This window comes from Pelmatolapia mariae, linkage group LG16_19 (assembly GCF_036321145.2).
Source record: "Pelmatolapia mariae isolate MD_Pm_ZW linkage group LG16_19, Pm_UMD_F_2, whole genome shotgun sequence".
Lineage (NCBI taxonomy): Eukaryota > Metazoa > Chordata > Actinopteri > Cichliformes > Cichlidae > Pelmatolapia > Pelmatolapia mariae.
This window is the reverse complement of record NC_086241.1, coordinates 45,243,826-45,268,426: the sequence shown is the minus strand read 5'-3', so window position 1 is coordinate 45,268,426 and position 24,601 is coordinate 45,243,826. Positions and strand designations below refer to the sequence as shown.

The window sequence follows — 24,601 nt, the reverse complement described above, 5'->3', positions numbered from 1 at the left end:
TGTTGTATCCTGTATGAAACCTATAAGACTTTGTAAAAAAAAAAAAAAAGAAAAGAAAAAAGATACTAGCGACCTTTAAAGCTCTCATTTATTCGAATTGAATTCGAAGAATAAAAGGATGGTGTTGATATTCTTTTCTGTCTCGCTAATATTTGACAAAGGCGCACAACTGTTTTCCTTTGAAGCTCACTAAATTCCCATTTCCTCCCGACTGATGACAGGCCTCTCTGTACTTGTGGTCCTGTGGGACTGAGGTCAGTCGGTTTCCTCACTTCCTCCACCCGTTAAACTGGACACAGTCGTGCTGCCTTCAGGTGCTTTCGGATATGAGATATCCACATTCCATCACTAACAAATCTCTGAATTCGACATTAAACCCAAAACGGGGAACTTGGCGTCGTCTTAGTGTATGAAATCAAACATGAAAATAAGCGAGGCTTAGAAAAATAACTCCTTATTGTCTAAGGCATTTAACCCTAAATCCCTCCGCATTTTAGTTTTGAAACATCCAGTCCGACCTACAAAAAATGTAACTAAGCAGTAACACCTACCATGTGTAATGTGTCTATTTGTAGAATGTAAACTGATTCTAATGTTTTTAAACTACCACACACACACAAACACGTCAGAAACATTTATAAATGTAGCTGTTATATAACTTTATCCCACGCTGTTATTGTTTTAATTTAATTCAGATAATGTGGGGTTTTAAAAACAACAACAACAACAACTAGTATTTGTAGCGCAATTTCTGATTGCTACAGTTGAGTTGTAGTACTGGAAAACACATTTTTTTAAATCAAGTAAATCAAGTTAAATCAAGTTTTTGTATAGTAATACTCTGAAATATTCTCTGGATATTGTGTAATGTGTTTTATAAGCATAATTAATACATTTTGCTGTTGGTCAAATCATAATTTTGCAGAGAGACTGAAAATAATCAACAAAATATTTATTAATAAAAATTATTTAATTGCAGGCTAAATCCTGTGACAATCTCTTACTTTTTATTAAGGTTGTTAAGTAGTGTATATTGCACACAAAAGCTTCAATCTTATTCCTAAGAGAAAAAATATTTTCTTTGATCTTTCCTGAATCACCCAATCGAACAAAGAAATGCCATTATTAGGTCGGTTGACCGACATTTTAAAATAATTTCTAATGTCGGAGCTCGGTTGGTGTCCATGAAGGCAGCATAATCCAGCCCAGCCGCTGAGTAGCCATTTTGGTCCCACCTAAAACAGACAGACCCGCTTCACTTTGGGCCGCCGGAGATGGAAGAAACCGAGCCGACGGCGAGTATTTCAGCTACCCGAATCTTTTGAATCACTACGAGAATTATCCAGAGGTGACACTCGACGCCATGGCACGGTTCTAGACAGAGTGGTTTTGTGGAAGAAAAGCCTGTGGCGATTTTTGGAAGTGGCGACCGACAGCGCCTTAACGTTATTATAGTTAGCTCCAGTGACTCAAACCTAAACGGACAGACGGACACTGATTTCGTTTCCCTGCCGAGTTTAGCACAGGCCATGCACGGTTTGTACACGCCGTGTAAATGCTGTAAACGGGATTATTATGCTCTTTAGTGAGGGTTTTTTCTGCCCCTAGCTGTTCAGGTGCTCGACTCTAACACGTCCGGTCTCGTTTGAAAATTGTCACGATCCATGCTGAGACTGTTTCTCCGGAGGGAGCCGAAAAGCAAAGCAATAATTTCATTCTTCGGCTGTCGGGCTGAAGACTGTGTGTATTTTGGACTTAAAACGGCGACTGGCTGAGGAAGAAGGAATAAAAGATGTCAACAAAAACTCCTTTACCTACAGTCAACGAGAAGGTGACGGAAAGTGTAAGTAGAAGGGGCTGTTTTCTTGGTTTTCTTTAAGTACATGTAAAAATATCACGGAATTGCCAAAAAACGTAGATCCTCAATAGCTTTTTGCTGCCTTGTTAGACCGGATGATAGATGGTTGTTTCACACTTGGTTGGTAAATCGTAAACAAGCATATCTTCTACGTCAAACACGCCTCTGTTAATGAGTGTTAGTAATGGGCTTTATTTGCGCCTTGATGTGTATTTTTTTTGGTGTGTGAGAAGTATCGATATGACTGTAGGTAATTAGACTGTACTAAGAATATTCAGGCCCAACGGTTAACAAAACTACAGTACTTTGCTTGCTGGTTCTGGCAGGCAACAGTAGTTTGTCTTCAGCCTGTCTATTGGCTCCCCCAGCTGTCACTCAGAGGTTTCACCCGTTCAGCTTCCAAATAAGGGCCTCGTGAGTCCGCCCCTCGTGACTAACAGAACCTCCGGTGTGAAGGCAGTGACAATATAGTCATTTGAGCTTCCGGTCGGGATTTTCAAAATTAGAATGGAAGTAAAATGGAGAACTTAAGCGGACTTAATCATAAAAGCTGCAAAATGAGCATGATGTATATGCGGAATTGGTAAATTTGACTCTCCGCTATTTTTGTTAATTTCAAATTTATTTATATAGCACATTTAAATAAACAGAAATCACCAAAGGGCTGTTAAAAAAAGTATACCTATAGTTCTCTCCTTTTTAAAGTGGAAGTGACTATAGTGGAAATTTTTAGGCACTCTTTAATAGACCTCAAGCCTTGTTCCACTGAAAATCAAATCTTTACTACAAAATTTCATGTCCTGAATATTTTAGCTGCAAAGTTTTTATTTTTATTTATTCATTTTATTTTATTTTTTTATGGAAGACTGTGTGTATCCTGGAGGTCTTTTGCAACTTATCTCCCCTGCGCTTTTTCTCTGTCACATATTTACCCCCATATTCCATGGGTACAAATATGCAAGAATTACCACCAGATTCTTATGACTCATCTGAGTTGCAGCAGAGAGCCGGATGGTGATGAGGCTTATACTGCACGAAAGAAGCATGTGGGTGATAAGACGCCAGAGAATTCTGTTGATGTATTATTGACCAGCAGGCACTGAAATACTAAATCAGTAGAGGCAACAGTAAATACAAGGGCTCATTTCACATCACAGGGATTAAAAGGGAATTAATCAGCAATTTAAAACATTTTTTGTTGTAAAGTGCTGATAATTTTATTTATTTATTTATTTTTATTTTTTTTGGGGGGGGGGGTGTCTAAGACCTTACCTTTTGAATATTTGTATATGTGGACAGAGAAATCAACACTTCATATCATTTGTGCTATGTGGTACTGTGATTGGCATTTTTCTAATATTTTCATAGGCGCTGAAGTTGATTGGCAAAAGATTAATCAGTATCAAATTAAGTGTTAGGGGCAGCTCTGGAAGCGTTAAAGGTTTATACGAAGTTCGATACTGGCGGTTTTTGGCGTTTTCCTCCGTGTTGGCAACAATGGAGCCGACAGGAAGCCTTTATTATGAAAGCCTATCGTCTGGTTTCCGGTTTGGGTGTGTCTGCCTGTCGCAGGCTTGACTGGGATCAGTGGCTTCCCCCTCCTGCTGTCTCCCTCTCTGTGTCTCTGCGGTTATCGGGGCTCTGAGTTGGGAAAAATCTGGTGTTGTGGGAATCTCTGTGGGCATCGTCAGCGGGGCGCAGTGCTTTCCTGTTGAAACATGACTGGCTCCCAGGCAGCCAGGAGACACCGCAGCTTTGTGAGTAACCAATAAAAAGGGACTTTTTGTTGTTGTTATTCTTGTTTTAATTCTTACAAGTTGTTAGCTGGAAAAATAACACGATGGTAACACAGGTGGATGTTTTCTGTGTGGTTCAAAGATAATGAAAACTACATCTGAGTGTTTCCACTGCATTTTTTCCCAGTCTGTCTCTGGTATCCAACAGTGACCTTATCCTAGTTGATGGTATTTTTATCTCCCCTGCTATCGCTGTAGAAGTCCTAAAATATTCCTGTAGTGACTTAAAAGTATGTCTGTGCTGTTAAAGTGACCTTATAGACTAGAATAGAATAGCACTTTATTGTCATTGTACATGTATAACCAAATTATGGGTTTCTTATTGAGATTTGCCGTGTTGTAACTGCTCTGATACTTTTTAATACTCTGCAGTGTTAATTAAGTTTTAACTGACCTTGCCTAGCCTTGATATGAGGTGCAATCTGTACCCAGTTTCTTAAATGCTTAATTTTGCAGCAACTACAGGTCTGTTTAATTTCCCACTTTATCAGTGTCTCTTTCTTTTGTCTGCTTAGTGAATGGGGTCAGCCAGGTTAGGGACTGTAGGGGATGGGGAGAACCGGGTGGGGCAGAGTGCATCGCTACCCTTAATGAGGCTTTGGTTAGGCGGTCGATACTGAGGCCACACTTAGTATCTGCCAGATTTTTGTTCCAGTTTTTGGGCACAGCACCCAAGAATTGATCCATCTATCAGCTGTGCTGTCAGAGTACACCACCTCAAAATCACAAGGCTGTGCAGTTTCTCTTTGATAACATGATAACGATGCGGGGGAGAGTGTGTTAGGTTTTCTGTTTGTTTGCTGCGTTCCAGAAGTATCCCGAGCAGAAATGTGGTTATCCAAAGTTTTACTGTAGCAAAATCTTAAAAGCTTGGTGCAGTGTAGTCCAGTTAACCACCACATGCTACTACAACCTGAATAATTAAAACAAAGTTTAATCTATCTGACAATCTCAACAAAAACAAAGGAAGTCACCGTTTTATAAAAGCAGAATTTCGATTTGGCTAAATTATTTTAGATTTCACAAGTATACCTTATAAAGTGGCCTGTGATTACTTATTCCTGCAAGACTCTGATGAGATTATTTTGTTTAAAAAGTATTGTAGAATTTTTTTTAAATTGCTGTCATAACATTGTCTGTTTGATACATACAGTGGCTCTGCTTTAAAATGAGCAATGTGAATAAAATAATTTTAATTTTCTTTTTCATTAATACTATAAATTGTCTGTGGAACACTTACAATTTGCCCTGTAATCCTAATGCTTACAGGGCACACATCACGATGCTGCAGCATGTGTAATCTGGTGTAGCCTCTAACCAAGGAGAACGTCCCATCTCTGTGCAATTAATGTCATTATTGTGTTTTATCACCACTTTTTTATCTAACACTGTGAACCCCTCTCCACTTTGTACTCGACAGCTCAGCGTGCTCATACAGAATCAGGAAATGTGTGTAGAGGCACGTTTCTCCATCACCTCACTTCTGTTTTTAAAGTGGCAGTTTGCAGGTTTGAGATGGCACCTTGTCAACCCAAAAACATTTATTAGAATTAAAATGTATAAAGAAAGAAGTCGACTGGAATTAAATGACTAGTTGATCGATTGCGCTCAGAGCATATGCAGAGCTTTGTGATTGTTGTATGTAATCGCCAGCAGACTGAGCGGTAGAAACCACCATTGTTGCCTTCCCCCGCCCACATGTGCTGTGTTTTCCATGACATCTCTCTTTTGCTAGCCTCAAAGTCCTGACATGAAACTTTGACCAGGTGAAAGCAGTGACAAGAAAAAGGAACACTTATCAGGGTATCAAGGGTTAGCTTCAGCTAGTTAGCAGAAAACGCCAGATATTGGTGTGCATATTGTTTAAACTGTTTTAAAAAGAAGTTGCAAGGAGACTTTGTTGGTTTGCAGATTCCTCTCTATAGTTTCTACCACAGGTGCTGTGGTAGCAGTGTATGAGAAAGACCCTTATCTTTATGCCCATCAAAGGATATGCTACTTTTTTCAGTTTTAGTTGATTGATAAGGACATTCTGTAAGCATGTGACAAAGCACTGCATTGGAACAATATTTCTAACAGTGAATTAATGGGTAGTTTAGCAGCTTCTTCTACCCCTTGCCCCCTGCCAAAAAATAACAAATAAATCTGTGTCCAAGGACTTGATTAAGTGGCCCTGAAATTCTTGGCCACATAAACAAGAAGCCAAGTGACTGTTATGTTCATCTCTTAATACCAAATTATAACTAACAGCCTTGTCATGCTCACAATTTACAAACTTTACATGAATCTAATTATGATTGCAATATATTCTATCCATATTGACATTATTTAAAAAGTTTAAGTGATAATGATGTTCATATTTCATAGTTGTGGAGAAAATGCAATAATTAAGTTGGTTTAAAGAAGCATCTAAAAGGAAAGCAAGTAGTGGTGTTTGCACCAGTGGAAAAATGTGGGGGAAGGCAGGTTTGCTGCAACCAGAAAATGAAAATAGGCTTTTCGAATAAACGTAGCATGCAAGCACTCAAACATGGTGATGCATAAACCTGTTCAGTGCAGTTATGTGGACTTAAACCTGTAAGGAGAGACAGTTAGTGGTGCTGGCATTATCCACATTTGACTTCGTGCATGGTCCATAATATTACACATTTCAGTGACAGTTGAAATTGATTTCTTTTTTTGAAAAATGCGATTAATGGATTCTAACGTCTCTTCAATATAAACAGTATTTAGTGGGACAATATTTGACTAACATTATTTAGCTGGATCTTGTTCAGCTGATATTTAATTATCCTAAATACATATCTGTACTTTTGGACTTTTGGATGTTTGGTTGATGAAACTCTGAAACTGCTGGGATAGCACAGAGTTTATCAGTCATCTGTGGCCACTGGAAGAAAAGCTTACTTTCTTTGTGTGCATCAGAACTATAAATATCAGTAGTGTTTTTTCCTGCTGAGCCGAGGTGCCACAGCAGGTCAACGTGAGTCACCATTGATTACAAGTAGATGTTGCAACACATAAGAGCCATTCAACAGCCAGTGCTTGTCTAACATTGTGCCTTTTCCACAGCACACCTCTCACAGCAATGGCCGTCAGGAGATCAGCACACGCTCAGGCCGGACGGGCGTGCGTCCGGCCCGCAGCTCCGAGGAGCCGCAGCAGCCCCACGTAGGCAACTACCGGCTGCTCAAAACCATTGGCAAGGGCAACTTTGCCAAGGTCAAACTGGCCCGACACATGCTCACAGGCAGAGAGGTAAGATGTACAGTGATGCTGACTATTTTTGTTCTCTCTCTTTAAGAAAGGATCCAAAATAATACAAAGCTTTACAGATAAAAACTTTTCTCTGAAGGCCTTTTATCACTGTTTGCATCTCCCTCACGCTGCGAAACAACTAATTTCTGCGGTTAAGGAGCTGGATGTCTTTGCTGAGCTCACACCTAATTTGTATCTCAGTTCCTCTTTGATGGTGACCTGTGTGTGTGTGTGTGTGTGTGTGTGTGTGTGGGGAAGTGTCTCACAAACTGTCAAGCACTAACATTGAATGTCTGGTCAGATTCGTAATTTTGCTTGCCTGTTTTTCAGTGAGATTGATCCTGATTTATAATACTGCTTTTAGCTTTAGTTTTTACAATTTAGAGCCTTTAAATGCATTTTTCATAAATGTGTATGTTATTGTGGTATTTGGAACATAAAAGCAGTGCTACCAGCTTCGTACACCAACCCATTCATCGCTGTAAATCTTGTAGGCAGTAATGGTTGTTTTCAGTGCAGTGTGTAGCAGCTGAACATTTGATTTGTTCATAATTGATGAGGAGAAAGGGCAAGCTTCTTCTTAATGCAGCCTGTGACATTTAAGGAAAGGAAGCGTCTCTGCTGCCTTTTGTCCTCTCTGTTCTGTAGATAATAATTTGGCAGGTGCATTTAGACATATTTTTAACTCAAAGAGGATGTTGAAACTATTTTATAACCCTCCCTGTTTTGTTTTCAAGTCTTAAAATGGCAGTTGGGAAAAACATCAGCATCACGTTCCTTTTCTCAGCTCTTTTCTTTCTCGTTTTTGGTTTTTGTTTTCGGTGCCATGTTCCTCTTCCTCTGTGCCACACTTCTCCTCTGCTATTATTTGCCACTTAGCTAACTTTCTATTTTTTTCCCTCTCTATAGGTGGCAATTAAAATAATAGACAAGACACAGCTGAACCCAAACAGCCTTCAGAAGGTAATTTACCCCTCCTTCCCTTTCTCTCTCTCTCCTGTTATAATGTGGCAGAACTCATTTACTAATTCATGAAGCACAACAGATTGCGTATTAATTGTGTAAATGGGAAGCAGGGCATTCTGAGACTGAGCTACGTTCTCCATAGCTTCCTGGGGTGAATTAGGAGCTTCTTTTTATGATTAGGTTATAAGGCTTTTGCTGCAGTAAAGATCACTTTGCTCCAAGTTGCCTGATACACGTTTCAGACTGAGGCCTTTAAAAAGGGATTGTATGGTTTGTTGAGGCTTGTTTTCTTTTCTTCAAGCAAATTCGAAAAGCATTCTTAGTGGAACTGTTTTAACAGGCTTATAAGATATAGTTGTAGATTTGTCCCATTTGAAGGTTTTTAGATGGTGGTTTTCCTGATCTGTTGGAAACAAACATAGTTTTTTGGGTTTTTTTGGTTTTGTTTTTTTTCTCCTCCCCCTACCTTTTCCCAGTTCATGTTGCACGGTTGTCATGCAACTTGGGAGCCACGGTTTGGTTTGCCTTGTTAAATCAACCAAATCAGGAATTGGGCTTTCTTTTTAAAATGCAAATTTCACAGGCTGAGGGTGAATGCCTTTTTTTTTTTTTTTTTTTTTTTTTTGCAGCTTAGTGAATGGCAGTCTAACTTTACAGTTTGAAGTCAGCGAGTTGAGAGTGAGCTGCCCGTTGCAGTGTTTCTCCTTTTCCTTTTTTGTTTCTAATCGTTAGCAGTAGAAATGTGTGTGCGTGGTCGTTTTGATCTGTGCCGCCGTGCGTTTTGGTTCTGTCTCTGGGCCTGGAAGTGGTTTCGGGGAAGTCGGAACGATATCGACTCTGCTGCTGCAGCTCCCGAGGCCCTTTTTTCTTTTTCCCCCCCCCATCGTTAGACAGATAAGAGGGGATGAAGCAGAGCAATGCGGCTGCAGCTGGTGGTGACGCTTATGATGTCGGGTGTTGATGTTGAGCTGGACCCTGCTGCTCGGCTCCTCTCTCCCTCATCCCTCTCAGCAGTCGGCCAGTGGTTTTCCATCAGTTTTTCCAAAGCTCCATTGATTGCGGCCTTTGTATCTCAGAGGCCCGGGCCCTTTGGCGTTGGCTGTGACACTACGTTGACAGAAAAACACTGAGTCATGACAGCGCTGTTCACAGAAACACAAAGCGTGAGGCTTTTGTTGGCAATCCTTGTTGTTTTTAGGTTACTGCTTTGTCACACTCAAGAATAAAAACTCTTTTAGGTGCTTGTCAAGTTATTTTTCCTACTGTTCCACAAGAGATTTAGATTTATTTATTTTTTTTACTGTTTATTTTAAGCAATTGGAACAAGCTGGGAAAAGAAGCCACATTTAAAGGCTTTTTAAAGTCTTTTCATGACTGACACATTAAATGTTCTCATTCCTGTCACCTGATGCCATTTATAGGCTAACTTTCTCGTTTTTTCCCCCTTCTTTTTTTTGTTGTTGATTTTGAGATTTAGAGTTAAAGGAAATCCTGACTTGGCCTAGATAATTGGAGCAGTAATTGCGTGAGAAATGAATCCAGCAAGATTCATAATAAGGAGGACCACTCCTGTTAAAGGAGTCATTTTTAGCCTAACCTAACTCTTTTGGCAAACTTGAAGCTCAGCCATTTATACAATAACAGCTGATAAGCTTAGCATAAAGAATGCGGATGGGGGAGATGCTGGTTCCTGCCAACTCTATGCTAACAGGACCTTTCTTTTTTTTTTTTTCTTTTTTTTTTTTTTTATGCATTAGACAATTAGAATATATTTAATTGAGCCAGAGCAGGCCTTGTAGGTGCAAGGATAACCGTTTTCTCCTTTTGGTCCTTAAGCTAAGCTAAGCCACTGTGTTGTAACCACACTTGTAAACCAGCTCACAACTGCATAAGATGAGGGCTTTGAAAAGGTAATTATTGTATTTTTTTTTTGTTTGTTTGTTTGTTTTAATCAGTCCTTAAAAAACAGTAAAACCTAGTGGATCATTAGACTTAACACCACCTACAGAAACAGATGGCTGTTTCTTTGGCAGCAAGCGAGCAGGGATCTAGGTGAGCACTAAGAAACGCGGTACATGTTTATGTCACTGGCCAGTGTGTGTGTCATCAAGGTGTTATTGTTTTTTTTGTTTGTTTGTTTGTTTTTTTTAATAAATATATCTGGCTTTCATAAGGGCCAGAATATCCTCTGTTGTGTAGTACTACACAACTAATTTGTTTACTTTAATTATAAGTACTGTGCTTTGCTGGAGGTTGCTGAAGTAGTTCGTTTTTAGGAGCTAAAAGTCATCCTAGGCTGATGCCCAGCTCTTCCTGTCAGACATGCCTGGGCTTGTCTGGTCATGTACAGTAGGGAGTGTAATTACATGGCATTGCTATAGTAATGATATTCACTGTAACACTTTTATATCACACAAAAAAATCATATTGATGTTATAAGGAACAACGCTGGGAAAAGGGTGGGAAAGGCACATGACCCTGACTTGTTTGGATTGTTGCCTACACCAGGGGTGGGCAACTCCAGACCTCAAGGGCCAGTTTCCTGCAGGTTTTAGATCTCACCCTGGGTCAACACACCTGAATCAAATGATTAGTTCATTACCAGGCCTCTGGAGAACTTCAAGACATGTTGAGGAGGTAATTTAGCCTTTTAAATCAGCTGTGTTGGATGAAGGACACATCTAAAACCTGCAGGACACCGGCCCTTGAGACCTGGAGTTGCCCACCCCTGGCCTGCACTGTGCCTGCATTTGCACAGAAGGACATCACAAAGAGTAGAATATGGTGTCAACTTTGTAGCTGGTCTGTTGCACTTTGCTCCAGAAATTTGCATTTAAAATGCACCTCTGTTGGAGGTATCTGTAAAAGTTCACAGTGATATTTCTTTGAAAATCCAGAGGATGATTTAAATGGAGCATCATCATTAATCTCACAACTGACTCGGTCCATCTGACAGGAACCTGAAGACTATCCATCTAAAAGTACTGTTACATCCTCATCACCTGTGCTGTAGTCGCAGCAGAAGTTAGCTTATTGCTTTCTAAATGCATGCCTTGACAGTTTTATTTCGCAGCTCCTTCTTTTCAGTAGATGAGTCATAAGTGAGTTTCTTTCAAGAACTGCCAACATCCGATAACTTAATCAAATACACAGACTGAAAAATAAAGTTCCTGAATGTGAGAGCATGTTATCGATGACATTACAAAATGCCACAAAGATGAATCCACTGCTAAAGAGATGCATTTTAGTTGTGAAAATGAGTGTTATTTAATGTAATTTGTTATGGTTTTTGTGGACTTGCTTATTAGAGTAATGTTATGTGTTTTTTAAGTGTTTATTTCTGCAGTAGTAACCAATGGGCACAGAGCCACAGACAGCCTGGATGAAGATTAAAGGGGGTGGGTCTTTTCATTGGCTTTGTTGATCATGAGAAAAATATCCAAAAATGCCAGCTGAATCTCTGAGTATTTTAACAGCCCACTGTCATCACACAGCTCCAAGTTTGTGAATGTGATGACGTTTTTCGGTTCAGATGGGTTTTGAATGTCTGGATCTCTTCTATTTTTCTTTGCACAAGTCTTACCTTTGAGCTGGTGCTGGTGAAACAGCCAACCTGCATCAGAGCCAGCACCGCTGTGTCCTGACCTCTTATGTAACTGAAAGACTTGGCGAGAGGCTGATAGCGGTGGGGGTGGAGGGGGTGTATCGTCTCTGAAGCCTAAATGTTTATTTTCAGCCTCTGTTCTTAATAGTTTGGCGGAGATGAGTCGACATTCACATCTGTCACCGGCTCCTGGCAAACTGCTTCCAGCTTCCCGCTCTGTTCTTGTCTTTCTGTCCTGATTCAACCTGCTGTGGTGGTCTTGTTATCCTTGTCAGGGGTCAGGGTGGGAGTATGATGCTTGGAAGTCTTGATTAAATGTAAACAGTGTTGGTAAGAAGCTTAGTCTGTGACAACGTCCAGTGTCAGGTTTGTTTTTGCCTTGAGTGGTTGGAGGATTGTTATTAAAAGCTTTTAACATGACGTTTTTTCCATGAAATTTTTCCTGAGCTGTCAGTAAGACTTAGTTACTGCCACTGAAGAAGAATCAGTTGGATGTTAAAGAATTTGAGCCAAATGTATGAATCAAACTGGTTCACATAAAACACTGACAACAAAACCTTATAATATCAAAAAAGTAAGAAATTTCATTTTTTAAGAGAAAGAAGTGCCTTCAAAAAGTTACTGGGAAAAAAGTTTTTTCTTAGTATTGTTTTATTTGTTGGTTTTCAATCGTCAAGAAAACTATCTTAGTCACTTAAGCGTTTACATAGTTTTAGATGTTGGGAGCTGTTAAAATGGGGCGATCGTGGCTCAAGAGTTGGCAGTTCGTCTTGTAATCGGAAGGTTGCCGGTTCCGGTCTTGTCCTTGGGCAAGACACTTCACCCGTTGCCTACTGGTGGTGGTCAGAGGGCCCGGTGGCGCCAGTGTCCGGCAGCCTCGCCTCTGTCAGTGCGCCCCAGGGCAGCTGTGGCTACAATGTAGCTTGCCATCACCAGTGTGTGAATGTGTGTGTGAATGGGTGAATGACTGAATGTAGTGTAAAGCGCTTTGGGGTCCATAGGGACTAAGTAAAAGCGCTATACAAATACAGGCCATTTACCATTTAAAATGGAAACAAAAAGTAAAACATAAAGTTTTTCAAAAGTAGCTCCAAAATTGAACCAAAAGACTCCCATGTTAAAACGTAGTTTTAAGGGCGAAGCTAGACTTATCAACCATTTTTTGTAGATCCAAACTTCATCTACAGATGCAGCTCATTTTAATAATAACCTAACACTATACACTCATGTCCAAATATGGTCACACGTGGCTCCAGGAACCAACGTGGTGACGACCAAAATGCTGACTTTAAATCTTTAAAATGGCACTTAGCCACCGCAACATAAGCCACTGGTTTGTTACATCCTTCTTTTATATGGAGACTAAGGAAAGAGAATTGGAGAAGCCAGCGTTCAAGTTTGTTTTTACCACTGGTGACTTCTCTGAATCTCATAAACATGGTGTGATAGTAGCCATTAATTTGAACCATAGTGTTATTCTTTCAGGTTGATTTGTTTGCCCGGATGAGAACAATAACGGTGGAGCTTTGGAGGGACAAAATAAGCCCACTGAGGAGGTGAACTTAACAAAACACAGTAAAGGAAAACTGCCGTCGGGATATATTTTCTCTTAGCTGAAGTAAACAGCCGGGGTCGATTACTGCAAAAAGTGCACAGACATCCATCGTTCTTAGCTGAAGTTGCAGGGGCTGTAATCTGATTTGATATGACTCAGCTCAAAGCGTCTAACCTGGTGGGATGAGAGTTTATAAAGAAAACATCCAGTAAATGATCTAATGTAGCACCCGTGAGATTTTGTTTACAGGCCTCAGATCTGTTTTAATTGAGGCCGTTTCAATCTAAACAGAAAAATGCAGCAACTAAAAATGTAGTCTGACAAAAACTAGTTTTAGGTGTGACTTCACCCTCGAACTGTGTGTCATGTGGCCTAAAGGTTCCTTGTATCGATCATAAGATGGATTGCGTAATCAGGACAGCTGTGCATTATTGCAGCGGTATGACTGGATCACCAGCAGGTTTGAGTCTTCGACCTAATAGCTGTATTATGTGGTGAATCAGCCCCGTCTCTCCAGAGTTTTTCCACTAATTCTGTTTACTGCGTAACATACCTGACAAAGTATTCCCGTGTACTTGTTGGCGTGTTGTGTTTAGAACCCACCCAAGTTTCAGAAGGCTTGTATATGTTATATAGGACAGCACAGTTTGTACCGAAGTCTTCACAAAGTTACACAGATGAAAAGATAAATTGAGATGCTTCTCTGTCACTGATGAGGTTGTTCGAAGCTGCAGCAGCTTCTCTTCAGTAAGAAGGAAAGAGAGTTCCTCTCTGAGCTGCAGTGAAGAGGTTTCCACTGTCACACAGAAAACCAGCTTAGATTTATTCCCCTGTACTTTCAGAGAGCTCAGGAGAGTATTTTGAGTATAATGACGGGCAGAGCAGGGTGTAATGACAGTGAGGAGACCTCAAGCTCACTCCAGTGCTCCTCTTCCTCTCCTCATCTTTGTCAGAGGCCAGAAAATTCCTGGATCAGTTTTTTTTTTTTCTGTCTTTCTTTTTATTTTTTTTTATTTTTGGGGGGGCTTCTCAAAAAATAAAAAACTCCTTAAGGCCTCACTAACTGGAGTTCATAATTGTCCCTTCAGTTGTCTCTGAGCAAAGAATTACATGAAATTTATTATCCAAGTTAACAACTGCCCACGGCTGGAATTCTCTACATGATCTGAATATTTAAAATTACTGTTAATCTTTTTTTTTTCTCTTTTTTTTTAAGTATAGGGGATGCGGAGTTGATAATAGAATGTATTCTTTCTGAAATCTGACAAAAAAGAGAGTGAATCCTTTTAGATGTAAATAATTAGTGAACCTACTATGTAGTCACCTGTGAGTAACCTTGATTAATATTTCAGATCTTATTATCCAAGATATGAAAGGAAAACCAAGAAAATCTTGTAGGGGAAGTTCTAACAAAGCCGTACTCGGAGCGTTTACATTTTCTGTGAACTAAGAGGATTAATAATCAGAATAGCCAATTATTCAACAACTGGATAAATATTAGACTTGTGATGCAGAAATGATCATCTTTGGCAGAAACTGTAATGACTGAATGATGTATTTTTACAGTCACAATTTCTGCTGCTATGGGTAACTATGCAATAGGTGTCATTGATACAGTGCACCATGTTTTGCCACCTTACAGTTTTCAAACTGGACTTCCTGGTTCATATTTCATGTTTCATTGCCTCTCTGAATTTTTGAGCTGACTGTTGGCTCTGTGGATGTTACACAAGGAAAAAAGGTGGAGATCGGAAGAGTACTAGATGCAAAGGGAATTGTTGTATACATACTGATTATGAACACAACACTCGCTATTTCTAACCATCTGTTTGCATGTCAGGCAGACAGCAGCAGTCCAGGGTTCAGGACAGAAAGTGTTATCAGGCTGTCCAGGTGGATCTGTGAGTTTGAATCAGTCTGTGACCCTTTGTCTGTCGCTGAGATCGCCTGATCGTTTTACTGCAGTCGTTTCCCCCCTCTGCTGAGCAAACAGACGAAACTTTAGAGACAAATGAGTCAAAGCCACGAAGAAGAAGCAATTGATCGTTTCAGTAAGATACTGCTGAAACATTTTTTTTCAGTCAAATTTTGCTGAAGTTTGATTTATTGATCAGCAGATAAGATTAACAGTGTAAATATCACCCTTCTTATGGACAAACACTGGTGCTACAGCTTTAAACATTTAACTTGTCACAGTTTGTGATATTTCAGACTTGGCAGGAGAAACAACAGAACAGTTCAGTAGTCAAAGGGTAAATATGGGAAATGTGCAATTTCAGACAAATTTATTAACTCAGACATTTTAGCTGCACTTTCAGCAAAAGTGATGCTATAAAGGATCCTTTATAGTGCTGCTGAAACATTTCTTCATTTATGGAAAAGATGACAGTTTTATGTGATAAATGTTTTATAGGTTTCCACTTTTTAGCCAAAAAATCTAAACTCAGTGGATAAATCTTTCCCGAAACATGTACTTCTTCATTTGATTGAAGACTTTTTGTGTTTTCGGGCTGTCCAAGATCTGTTTGTCAGCAAGCTAACCAGCACATTGGGACTTCTCCTGCCTCATGAAAGATTGATACCTTGTTTTATATTTTTATGGAAGAGAAGAAAGTGAGGTGTAGTTTACAGCAGCTCGATAATAAATCCCATGTGGTGCTCTTTATGCCTCCTAAAGCGAAACACTAAAAAGGATTTTTGGCCACTAAAGATCTCCTTGTCTGATCACTCTGAAGCATAATGAGGAAGCGTGTCAGCTAAGTGTCTTCCTTTTTTGAGGGATGGAGATCTGACACCACATGTTGAACTTAGTTTAGATTACCTTTGCCCGTCAGTGGCTCTGAAACCACCACTATGTTGCAGAATTTCCTGTAATCCTGTCACTGTGTCAGCAGCCGTGACATAATGATCACATTTCTTTGACAAATATGCTGAGGATGTTTAGTAGAGACCAGAGCCTGAAATGCCATGTTAGGACTCAGGAAAGCAGTGTTATTAATAGTTTTAAAAAGTCTTAATATATTAAGAATGGTCACACATTTTGACAATGTGTTCTTAAAAATGTATTAATGCATAGTTTTGGGGGGCTTTCGGAGCCCCCCCTCACTATATGAACAAAACCAGTGAGCCACATCTCTTAAACCTAGGGATGGGTATCGTTTAGGTTTTATCCGATACCGGTGCCAAACCGGTACTTTTGAAACGGTGCTGGTGCTTAAACGGTGCTCAAACCGGTGCTTAAAGAATGGAGAACACAAAATTGGTCCAAAAACCTTTCATGTTTAGCTGTTTGGTTTTTTTTTGTAAAAAGATAACAATGTTAGCCTTTTCTGCAGCTATAGGGCATATATGGTATCACTCTTGGCTGGAAGCAGTGCTTAAACAATGGAAAAAACACAAAATTGGTCCAAAAACCTCTCATGTTTAACTGTTTTCCACTTTTTCTTTGGTCATTTTAGCCTTTTTGGCCAGGGTGAAGGGAGTATCTGCCATCAAACAAGAAGACAGCCGCATGTAACTACGACGGTGTTTGCTAGTTCACCTTACATGCATTAATTTAATAACGTGGTTAGCCTACTCAACGTAAATTACACACGAACAACATTAAGCTACTCACACAGAGAAGAACGGCTGCTGCTGCCATCATCATCCGTCATCATTTCTGCTACGCTGACAGGGCTAGGGGCCAGGACTCTACTCTTCGAGTTTTTGGGGGATGTTGCTAACTCCAGGTCCGATAACAGGCACCACACCCCCAGTAGATGTGCTCGGTGTGAGGTCTTGCAGCAAGCTATCAAATACGGTGCATTTCTCGGCTTTAAAAAAAATGCTATGCGCCGCCAGGTGTTTCATTGGATTCGAGGTGTTACCTCCTTTGACAGTATCACAGTATCACCTTAAAGCACTTGTTGCAGGCAGCCGAGTTTGCATCTTTTGCTGTGAAGTACAGCCAGACTTTTGACCGCTTCGTCTTGGGCATTTTTAATCTGTAGCTTTGCTCTAAAAGAACGTACGTACCTGGGCCCACCTACTATCCTCGGAAACGTAAAATGATTGGCTAGAATTGGCTCAGGAAAAAAAAAAAAAAAAAAGCACCGAAATGTGCGCTGCTTTTCGGTCTGGTTACTACCGTTTATGTCAGAACCGGTGCCATCATGGCACCGGACACCGGTACCCATCCCTACTTAAACCTATGCTCAAATATGTTTGGGCATCTCCTGATAATCATGTAGTGGCAGTAGTTTGTCCTCATGATCTAACTCTAATGCTGTTGTCGTGTGTGTGTGTGTGTGTGTGTGTGTGTGTGTGTGTGTGTGTGTGTGTGTGTGTGTGTGTGTGTGTGTGTGTGTGTGTGTGTGTGTGTGTGTGTGTGTGTCGGGGGGGTGGAGCATTGCACACAGCATAACGTTGAGTAAAGACAGGTAGAAGACAAGATGGCTTGTGTTGTTGAGAACTCATTAGCCTACTGTAAGTGTAGCAAACGCTCCCAAACAAGTGCTATGCTCTCTGAAGTAAGACAAGCAGTCTGTGACTGCAGTTGGACAGGTTGCATGGAAGGTTTTGATTGGTTCATGTAAAACCTCCTGCCTCCCCAAAGCAATCAGCCGAGGAAAAACATTGCAAATGTTTTTCAAAGTTTATTCAGAATGTGTTTATCTCCTCCTCCTGTGTAATGACATGGCATGTCTGAAGCCTGCTATCTAAAAATATTTCTTAAAAAAAGCATTTGCACTGAAACACTTTGACATCAAGCCTTTGTTTTCTTTGCTTTGCAGTTGTTTTGTCATGAAGAAAAGGGACAGGTTAACTCATACAGTCCACTGGGATAGTCTGACTTCATGCTGACTCCCTCGTGAAAGTGCTCAGTGCTCAAAGACATACAGCAGCTTTTATTATTGTGGTTTTTATCTTCTGAGGTTGAATAATGTGGTTAGTTGCTCAGTGGACTATTTGCTGTCTGTATGCTGAAATCTAAACTCTGAATTTTTCTAATTTTCAGCTCTTCAGAGAAGTTAGAATAATGAAGATCTTGAATCATCCCAATATAGGTAAGTGCATCTTGTTTAAAAATAAGAATTTTAAGTATATGAGCTTTATAATGACGAGGATGAATGACATGCAGGTTCAACCTTTTGACCTTCTGTTGGTGGACATGAAACAACAAGTTTCTGCTATGCATTTTGTCATTGCTTTAATTTCCCTTGTAGGATCAATAAAGTATCTATCTAACTTAATATGACTCGTTAAACTTTTTACTTCTACATGAACTGAAACATAAAAGAAGTCAGATTTTTGAGCAGATGGATTTGTAGCATACATGTAACAAGCCATCTAAAGTACCAGAAACATTTTCGGTAATAAGGTCGAAGCCTGCATTCTTGGCATTTTATAAAATGCTTGTGAAAGAGAAACTATAAAACAGGAAGCTGTCCCAGATGACATACAGACTTTACTACCTTCATCTGTTGTTAACTGCCGGTAATTGAGGCTGAAACTGGAGGACCGTTCGTCCTGCTTTGTTTTGGAATCTGAGTATGATCGGTAAACAAGGGAGCGCATGCTGCTTTGAGCCATAACGAATGCTGGAAACACTGAGTCGTCTGCGAGAGCCAAAAATGCCAACAAACGCCAAACCACAGCAACAACAAGGAACCTACATTACAAACAAACCTTAGCTGTGGAGCGCCTGAATGTGGAATGTGTAGCCACAGGAAAGCTTTTGTGCTGAAATGAATAATTAATATTATATTTTATCTTCATGAATTATTCCAAAAAAATGTAAGAAAAATATTTTATCCTCAGGTATTATAAAGCTTACCAAAAGTCCTATTGATGATGACTTTATTTATATGTACGTTTTAGAGGAAATACAGATGTTGCCAGTGTAGCAGATGATTTTTAATGGGGGAAAATTTCTTAAGTTTTTGGATTTCTTTTTTTCCCTTCCTCTCGTTTTTTTGTATTCCCCTCAACTCTGGTAATGTTTCTAGGCATGAAAGTGCACTTATATGTACTATGACCATATAAGTATATACTAGTAAAATCTGACACATTTATTTGTTATAAAACACATTAGAGAAGTCTGCCACGGTGCATTTCCTGTTTGTTTGGTTTTTTGTTGTTGTTGTTTTGTTTTTTTCCCCCATGTCCTCTCTGCTTGAGTTCCTCTACAAAAATATAATAGTAATTATCAGAGTGATAGTAAATGCTATCACCATCCCATAAACTCCCTCTCCCCTCCCGCATTCCCTTTGTTTTTCATCCCACCTTGTCTATATTTAGCAGTGCAGCTCTCAGCTGCTCATCACACAATCCTTTATATCGGTGAGCTACTGCAGTAAAAGAAGGAAGGGAGGGGAAAAAAGGAAAGGAAAAAAAGAATTTGGACTGTACAGTAAATACCAAGTGCTGCTCAGCTCAACTATGATGTGCTTACATGGTCACGACACTCACAGTTCCACGTGACTTCACTTTTTCTTCGACTCACTCGGGGTGTGTGTTTGGAAACAATTTTTCCGTGTTCATGAGCATGAATTCATTACTGCCTCTGTCTGGATCTCTCTCGTCTTTTGACATAATTGAATTTATAATTCCTCTCTCTCTCTCTCTCTCTCTCTTTCCCTCCCTCCTGCAGTCAAGCTTTTTGAAGTTATTGAGACCGAGAGGACGCTCTACCTGGTAATGGAGTACGCCAGTGGAGGTGAGACATAGATACAGTGGTTAGCAAAGTATTCCCAACATGTCAAACTTGTGAATTACAACCATTAGGATTGTAACAGTAGATGTAAGTGCAACATTTGGTGTAAGAGTTTGGCTGCAGAAGTCCTTTTATGTTGCCGTGCTCGAACCCTGGATGATATTTGCCTGAAGTCGAGGTTCTGTCTTGACAGCTGGCAGATGCTGTGTGGTTTTTATTGTGCACGACACTTTAACTCACAACATGGTGAAATGGAAATGCCAGAACTTGCAAGTTCTGCGCTCACACTCTACGGGTCAGTCGACTGGTCGCCATGTGGTGCTCACGCTGAACACAAGCAACAAGCCCCCACTCACTTTGTCCACCGGCAATTCCAATAAAGTTTCTCTGTGATAGCGAAGAAAGTGCGAGGCCCTGTGACTTTGTGCTGTGTTTAAGCTGACATTGCAGTTCTGGTTTTAATGGATTCTTTCAAGTTGATTAAGAGTTTGTTACGGTTGGTGTAATTTATTTTATACTTCGAACTGGTCAGATTTGAACGAATCTTCAAAATGGAAGTAAATAAGAACCATGTACTATTACACCCCTAGGCAGCCATTTAGTAAATATAATTATATAATAAAGCTTGGTTTTAAACAAATGTTATGGTTTTATAATCCCAAGAACTTTAAGAATTTCCTAGACCCCCATGAGAAAAAAAAAAAAAAAAAGAAAAACTCAAAATAATTTGAAAAACAACTCCACTAACAGCTGCTGCACTCAAGACCACATATAGTTAGTAGAAATCTGCTCTCTGTGCTGCTCCCAAGAATAATTTATTAACGCCAAATGTGATAAATGTGCATGTTAATAATTAATATATCTTTGGAGCAGCATATCACCTGCAAACTGCACTTGTACCTGAAAGGAAAAAAAGGGCAAGATTACTTGTACAAAGAGCTCAACAGTTTTATACCATAGCCTGAGCTTTAACCTGACTTCTGCACTAAGTATACAGTAATGTGCGAAAGTCTTGAACCCTCATTCATGTCTATATATTTTGCTTCCAAGGACTTTTTTTGTAATTTGTTTTAAAGGTGGTCTTGAGGAATAGTTCTCTAAGCTTTCTATAGGTCTTTTATTTTTAGGCACTTTGTTACTAGCAGCCTGTCACCAAAACACTCTTTTGCTGAATCTATGAAAAATGACAATCATAACACAGTTGGATCAGCATAAAATAGAGCTATCAGATAAATGTGGCATATCTCGGCATGGTGTGCATTGTGCCTTTTTTGTCATAAAAATGTATATAAAACACAGCGGAGGCTGTGTTATGATTTGGGACTGCATTTCAGCCAGTGGTGTTAAGGATCTTGTAAAATTGATGTAATTATGAATTCAGAAGAATACTGTCTGACTTTAATCCACCACATAGTGCCATCTGGAAAGCATCTGATTGGTGGTCATAAGCGCTCTGCCAGTGCAGTAAAAGCACACCTGGATAGAAAAACACACAGTGGGACACGATCAGTCATGGATTGGCCTCCCCAGAGCCAGAAAAGCAACATTATTGAAGAAGAGTGGCATCATCCTGAGAGAACACAACAAAAGGCAGCCAACATCTAAAGTAGAGCTTTGAATGTCCTTCAAGAAGCCTGGAGAACTATTCCTGAACACTACTTGATAAGAAAGCTGCCTAAGAGAGTTCAAGCTGTACTGAAGATTAAAGGTGTTTACACCAAATATTCGCTTTCGAGCACATTGGAATTGTACAAACTCTGTTATAAATGTTTGCATGTTTTATTAACGCAATGAACCTATTTTCCTACCACAATGTAAAGAAATGAGCAGTGACTCAAGACTTTTGTGCAGTGCTGTATGATAGGCATTGACATATTTTTATTCTCAGAAATCTTACTATAATTTATAAAAAACTACCAATTTAAAGTTAAACATAAGTTAATTAGATGTAGAGTTCAAACACATTCTTTTATACTCATTACCAAAATTACAAAATGCTTATATGAAAGCTCTCAGGAAACTATCACCACATTCTGAGACATTTGTATCCCACATGCAGTACATATGAAAAGGAATGTAAAGTTTAAAGCTACTCCCCAAAAGCTGAAACATAGTGACATAAGTATTAATCCATGCAGAAACTGAACAAATCCACTAAACACACAGGAGACGAGTCAGAGCAGGAAAAACATGTTGGTCAGCTACCATCAGCTCTGTGGGACACTGCATGTCTGAAAGGGGGGAAAAAAAAGTTCCTACAGTGTTGCATGTTTGAGATTTGAACATTTTGTCTTCCACTAAAGTAAACATTAGTTTGTCTGGTTTCAGTTGTTCACTTGATAAATGACTTTGTTGGATAAGCATCCTTTAAAAGCTAAGACTAACTTGCTCTTACATCAGCTTCAGCGAAGACAACAGAAAAAAACCTTAGTGAACAAGATTTATCAAGAAGAAAGGAGATTAAAATGTTTCTGTAGGTGAATTTGGGATTATGGTCTTGTTCACACGGTCGGCTGCCACAGTTCCTCTTGCCTTACTTTATCAAAGTCTCAATCATACTACCTTTTAGGGCGTACAAACTGTCACTCAGAGCCTTGAAACAATCCTTCAATACATACTTTTGTGAACACTGATAACACCCAAATACATTTGCCTGTGGGTGCCTTTGTCACAGGATAGCTGAGGGTTTCTCTTCCAGTCTGCTTGAGGCAGCTTGTGAAAGAGGTGCCATTTGGTTGTTGGGTTTTGTGCTGCAGTAAATGAAGAGGAGTAAAGGGGAGCACGCAACAGCTACAATAAATTATGCCTACCCTCCAACTTGAGATTTATGTAGCTGTAAGACCCCCAGCTTCTTTCCACCAAAGAGTTTTCTCTTGGAAGTCTTCAGCAGGGGAAAATTTTCTTTTTCTGAATTCTCATTTCATGTCATGTCATGCCACATCTTTCCATCGATTGCTTGAGCTGTTCATTATTGGACTGCTGAGCTGAGCAGAGACGACAAATTGTGAAGAAATGCTTGTTGGGGACCAAATCACATTATCACTGAGATGGGAACTCTGATCACTGGCCAATTGCATTAGTTCTTAATGACGTAAATCTAATACTTGTTTCAGTTTGTCATTGATTTTTCTCAGAAGTCAAGCAGGATCTTAAGGTGACCCTGTCAGGTTGCTCAAAAAAAAGTGCAGCTTAACTAATGTTATCATGATGGAATACCTGCTTAGTGTCAGAATATTAGTGTTACCATTGGCAGTATGTTGGTGTGTGATGTTTTGATGTTTAAGAGCAGAAAACTCGGTACAAAGAGGTGGCGTGTAATAACTAACCAAACTGCCCACCCCAGTATATATGCACACGTAACTGTGTATTTAGGGCAGTGCAATTTCATTATGTCCTGATATTTTGTACATTTTTTCCATAATGTATACAGCTAATTTCTCTTATATTCTTACATGTATATATCCTAGATTCTTTTTTAGATTTATTAGTAAATTTCATTCAGCAGTGATTCGGTTAACTGTATGTGCTGAATGACAAAGTGACAAGTTCATTCTGTTCTTCTTTTCTAACTGTGGCTCAGTCCGACTTGATAAGTTGCCCCAGGATTATTTGATAATGCAGAAAAGTGATGGCAAAATTTAAGAAGCCTTACAGTCTTGTGCCTCAAATTCATTTAAGACAACAAAATTATAATTTTGTTCTCCATGCAGTTTTTATTAATGCGAACATTGATGTATTTTGTGAATTTTCTTGGTACTTTCCAATTTTGTTTCCGGAGCTCATCTTTATGTACAACATACAACATGCCATTTACCTCTGACATGCAGAGTTTCAGCACGCTCATTCTGTCTTTAGCGGTTGAGTCAGAGAGCACTGATGAATTGATGCTTATAAGTACAGAATCGCACACTATGTCCGCCTCTGCAGGTCAGCGCCGAGAGAGCGGAAGGGTTTTGAGGATTCAAGAGAAGTGGGGGAGGGTTTTTTTCTGTTTGTTTTTTTGTTTTTCTCTCTTTCTCTTTTTCCTATCACCCGAGTATGGGCGTGCACATGCACGCACCAGCAACTCGAGTTCAATTAACACACGAGGGAGTGTAGTCACGTTTTGGTTGTGCGTGTGGGCCGAGGGAAGGGTCTGCTGCTGTGGAGCTCAGCTCGGCGGCAGCTTTGTGCCTCCAGGAGAGGCTCAGTGTGGAGGAAGCGTTGCCGAGCTCAACTCAATATGGTCAAGAAACGCCCTCGAACCATGCACATGGGCGATGGTGCAGGCCAGCTGCGTATAAGTTATTTTTATCTGCAGATTTTTAGAAGCTGCGATTCACTTTGTGTTTGTCTACCTTCTTCGTATCTGTTTTCCTCACTGCTTATTCTCTACTTTTAGTGTTTTTCCTCAATTTCTCTCTTTCTTCTCTTTTGCAGGAGAGGTGTTTGACTACCTGGTTGCACACGGAAGAATGAAGGAAAAAGAGGCCAGAGCTAAATTTAGACAGGTACCCAGCTTTCTCCCCCTGCAGTGTTCTGGTTTCACACCTCTGCTCCTGGCTGTGCTTCAGACAGGACGCTGTCCTCTGTGCTGTCCTCGGAGGACAGAAGCGTCTCTGTTGTGTTGAGACTGATGAGATGTCTAAACCGACTTGCTTCCCCATCACTTACCTCTTCATGACTGTCACAAACAAGCCATCGACTGTTGTGTGAAGTGCTAAGAAGCTGGTCCAAAACACCTGGCTGTTATGTATTCATGTTCAACACTCACACTCTCTGTATCTTTTTGCCCATGTTGGTATTGGTTTAATTAGTAGTGAACGACAGTGATCTGGCATCATAAATGAAACAGCCTCTGGTGTCATCAGATTTTAGATTAAAACAA

At 39.9% G+C, this 24,601-nt stretch overlaps 1 protein-coding gene across 1 annotated transcript in view; it reads left to right on the top strand.

Annotated features, from left to right (window-relative positions):
• Positions 1-1,217: 1,217 nt before the first annotated feature.
• Positions 1,218-24,601, top strand: part of mark3a (MAP/microtubule affinity-regulating kinase 3a) — a 48,950-nt gene continuing 25,566 nt past the window's right edge. Inside the window, exons 1-6 of the mRNA XM_063496938.1 lie at positions 1,218-1,843; positions 6,727-6,912; positions 7,822-7,875; positions 18,037-18,085; positions 19,672-19,737; positions 24,154-24,224. Coding sequence (XP_063353008.1) covers positions 1,793-1,843; positions 6,727-6,912; positions 7,822-7,875; positions 18,037-18,085; positions 19,672-19,737; positions 24,154-24,224 — 477 coding nt within the window. The 5' untranslated portion in view covers positions 1,218-1,792. The remainder of the gene's footprint in view (positions 1,844-6,726; positions 6,913-7,821; positions 7,876-18,036; positions 18,086-19,671; positions 19,738-24,153; positions 24,225-24,601) is intronic.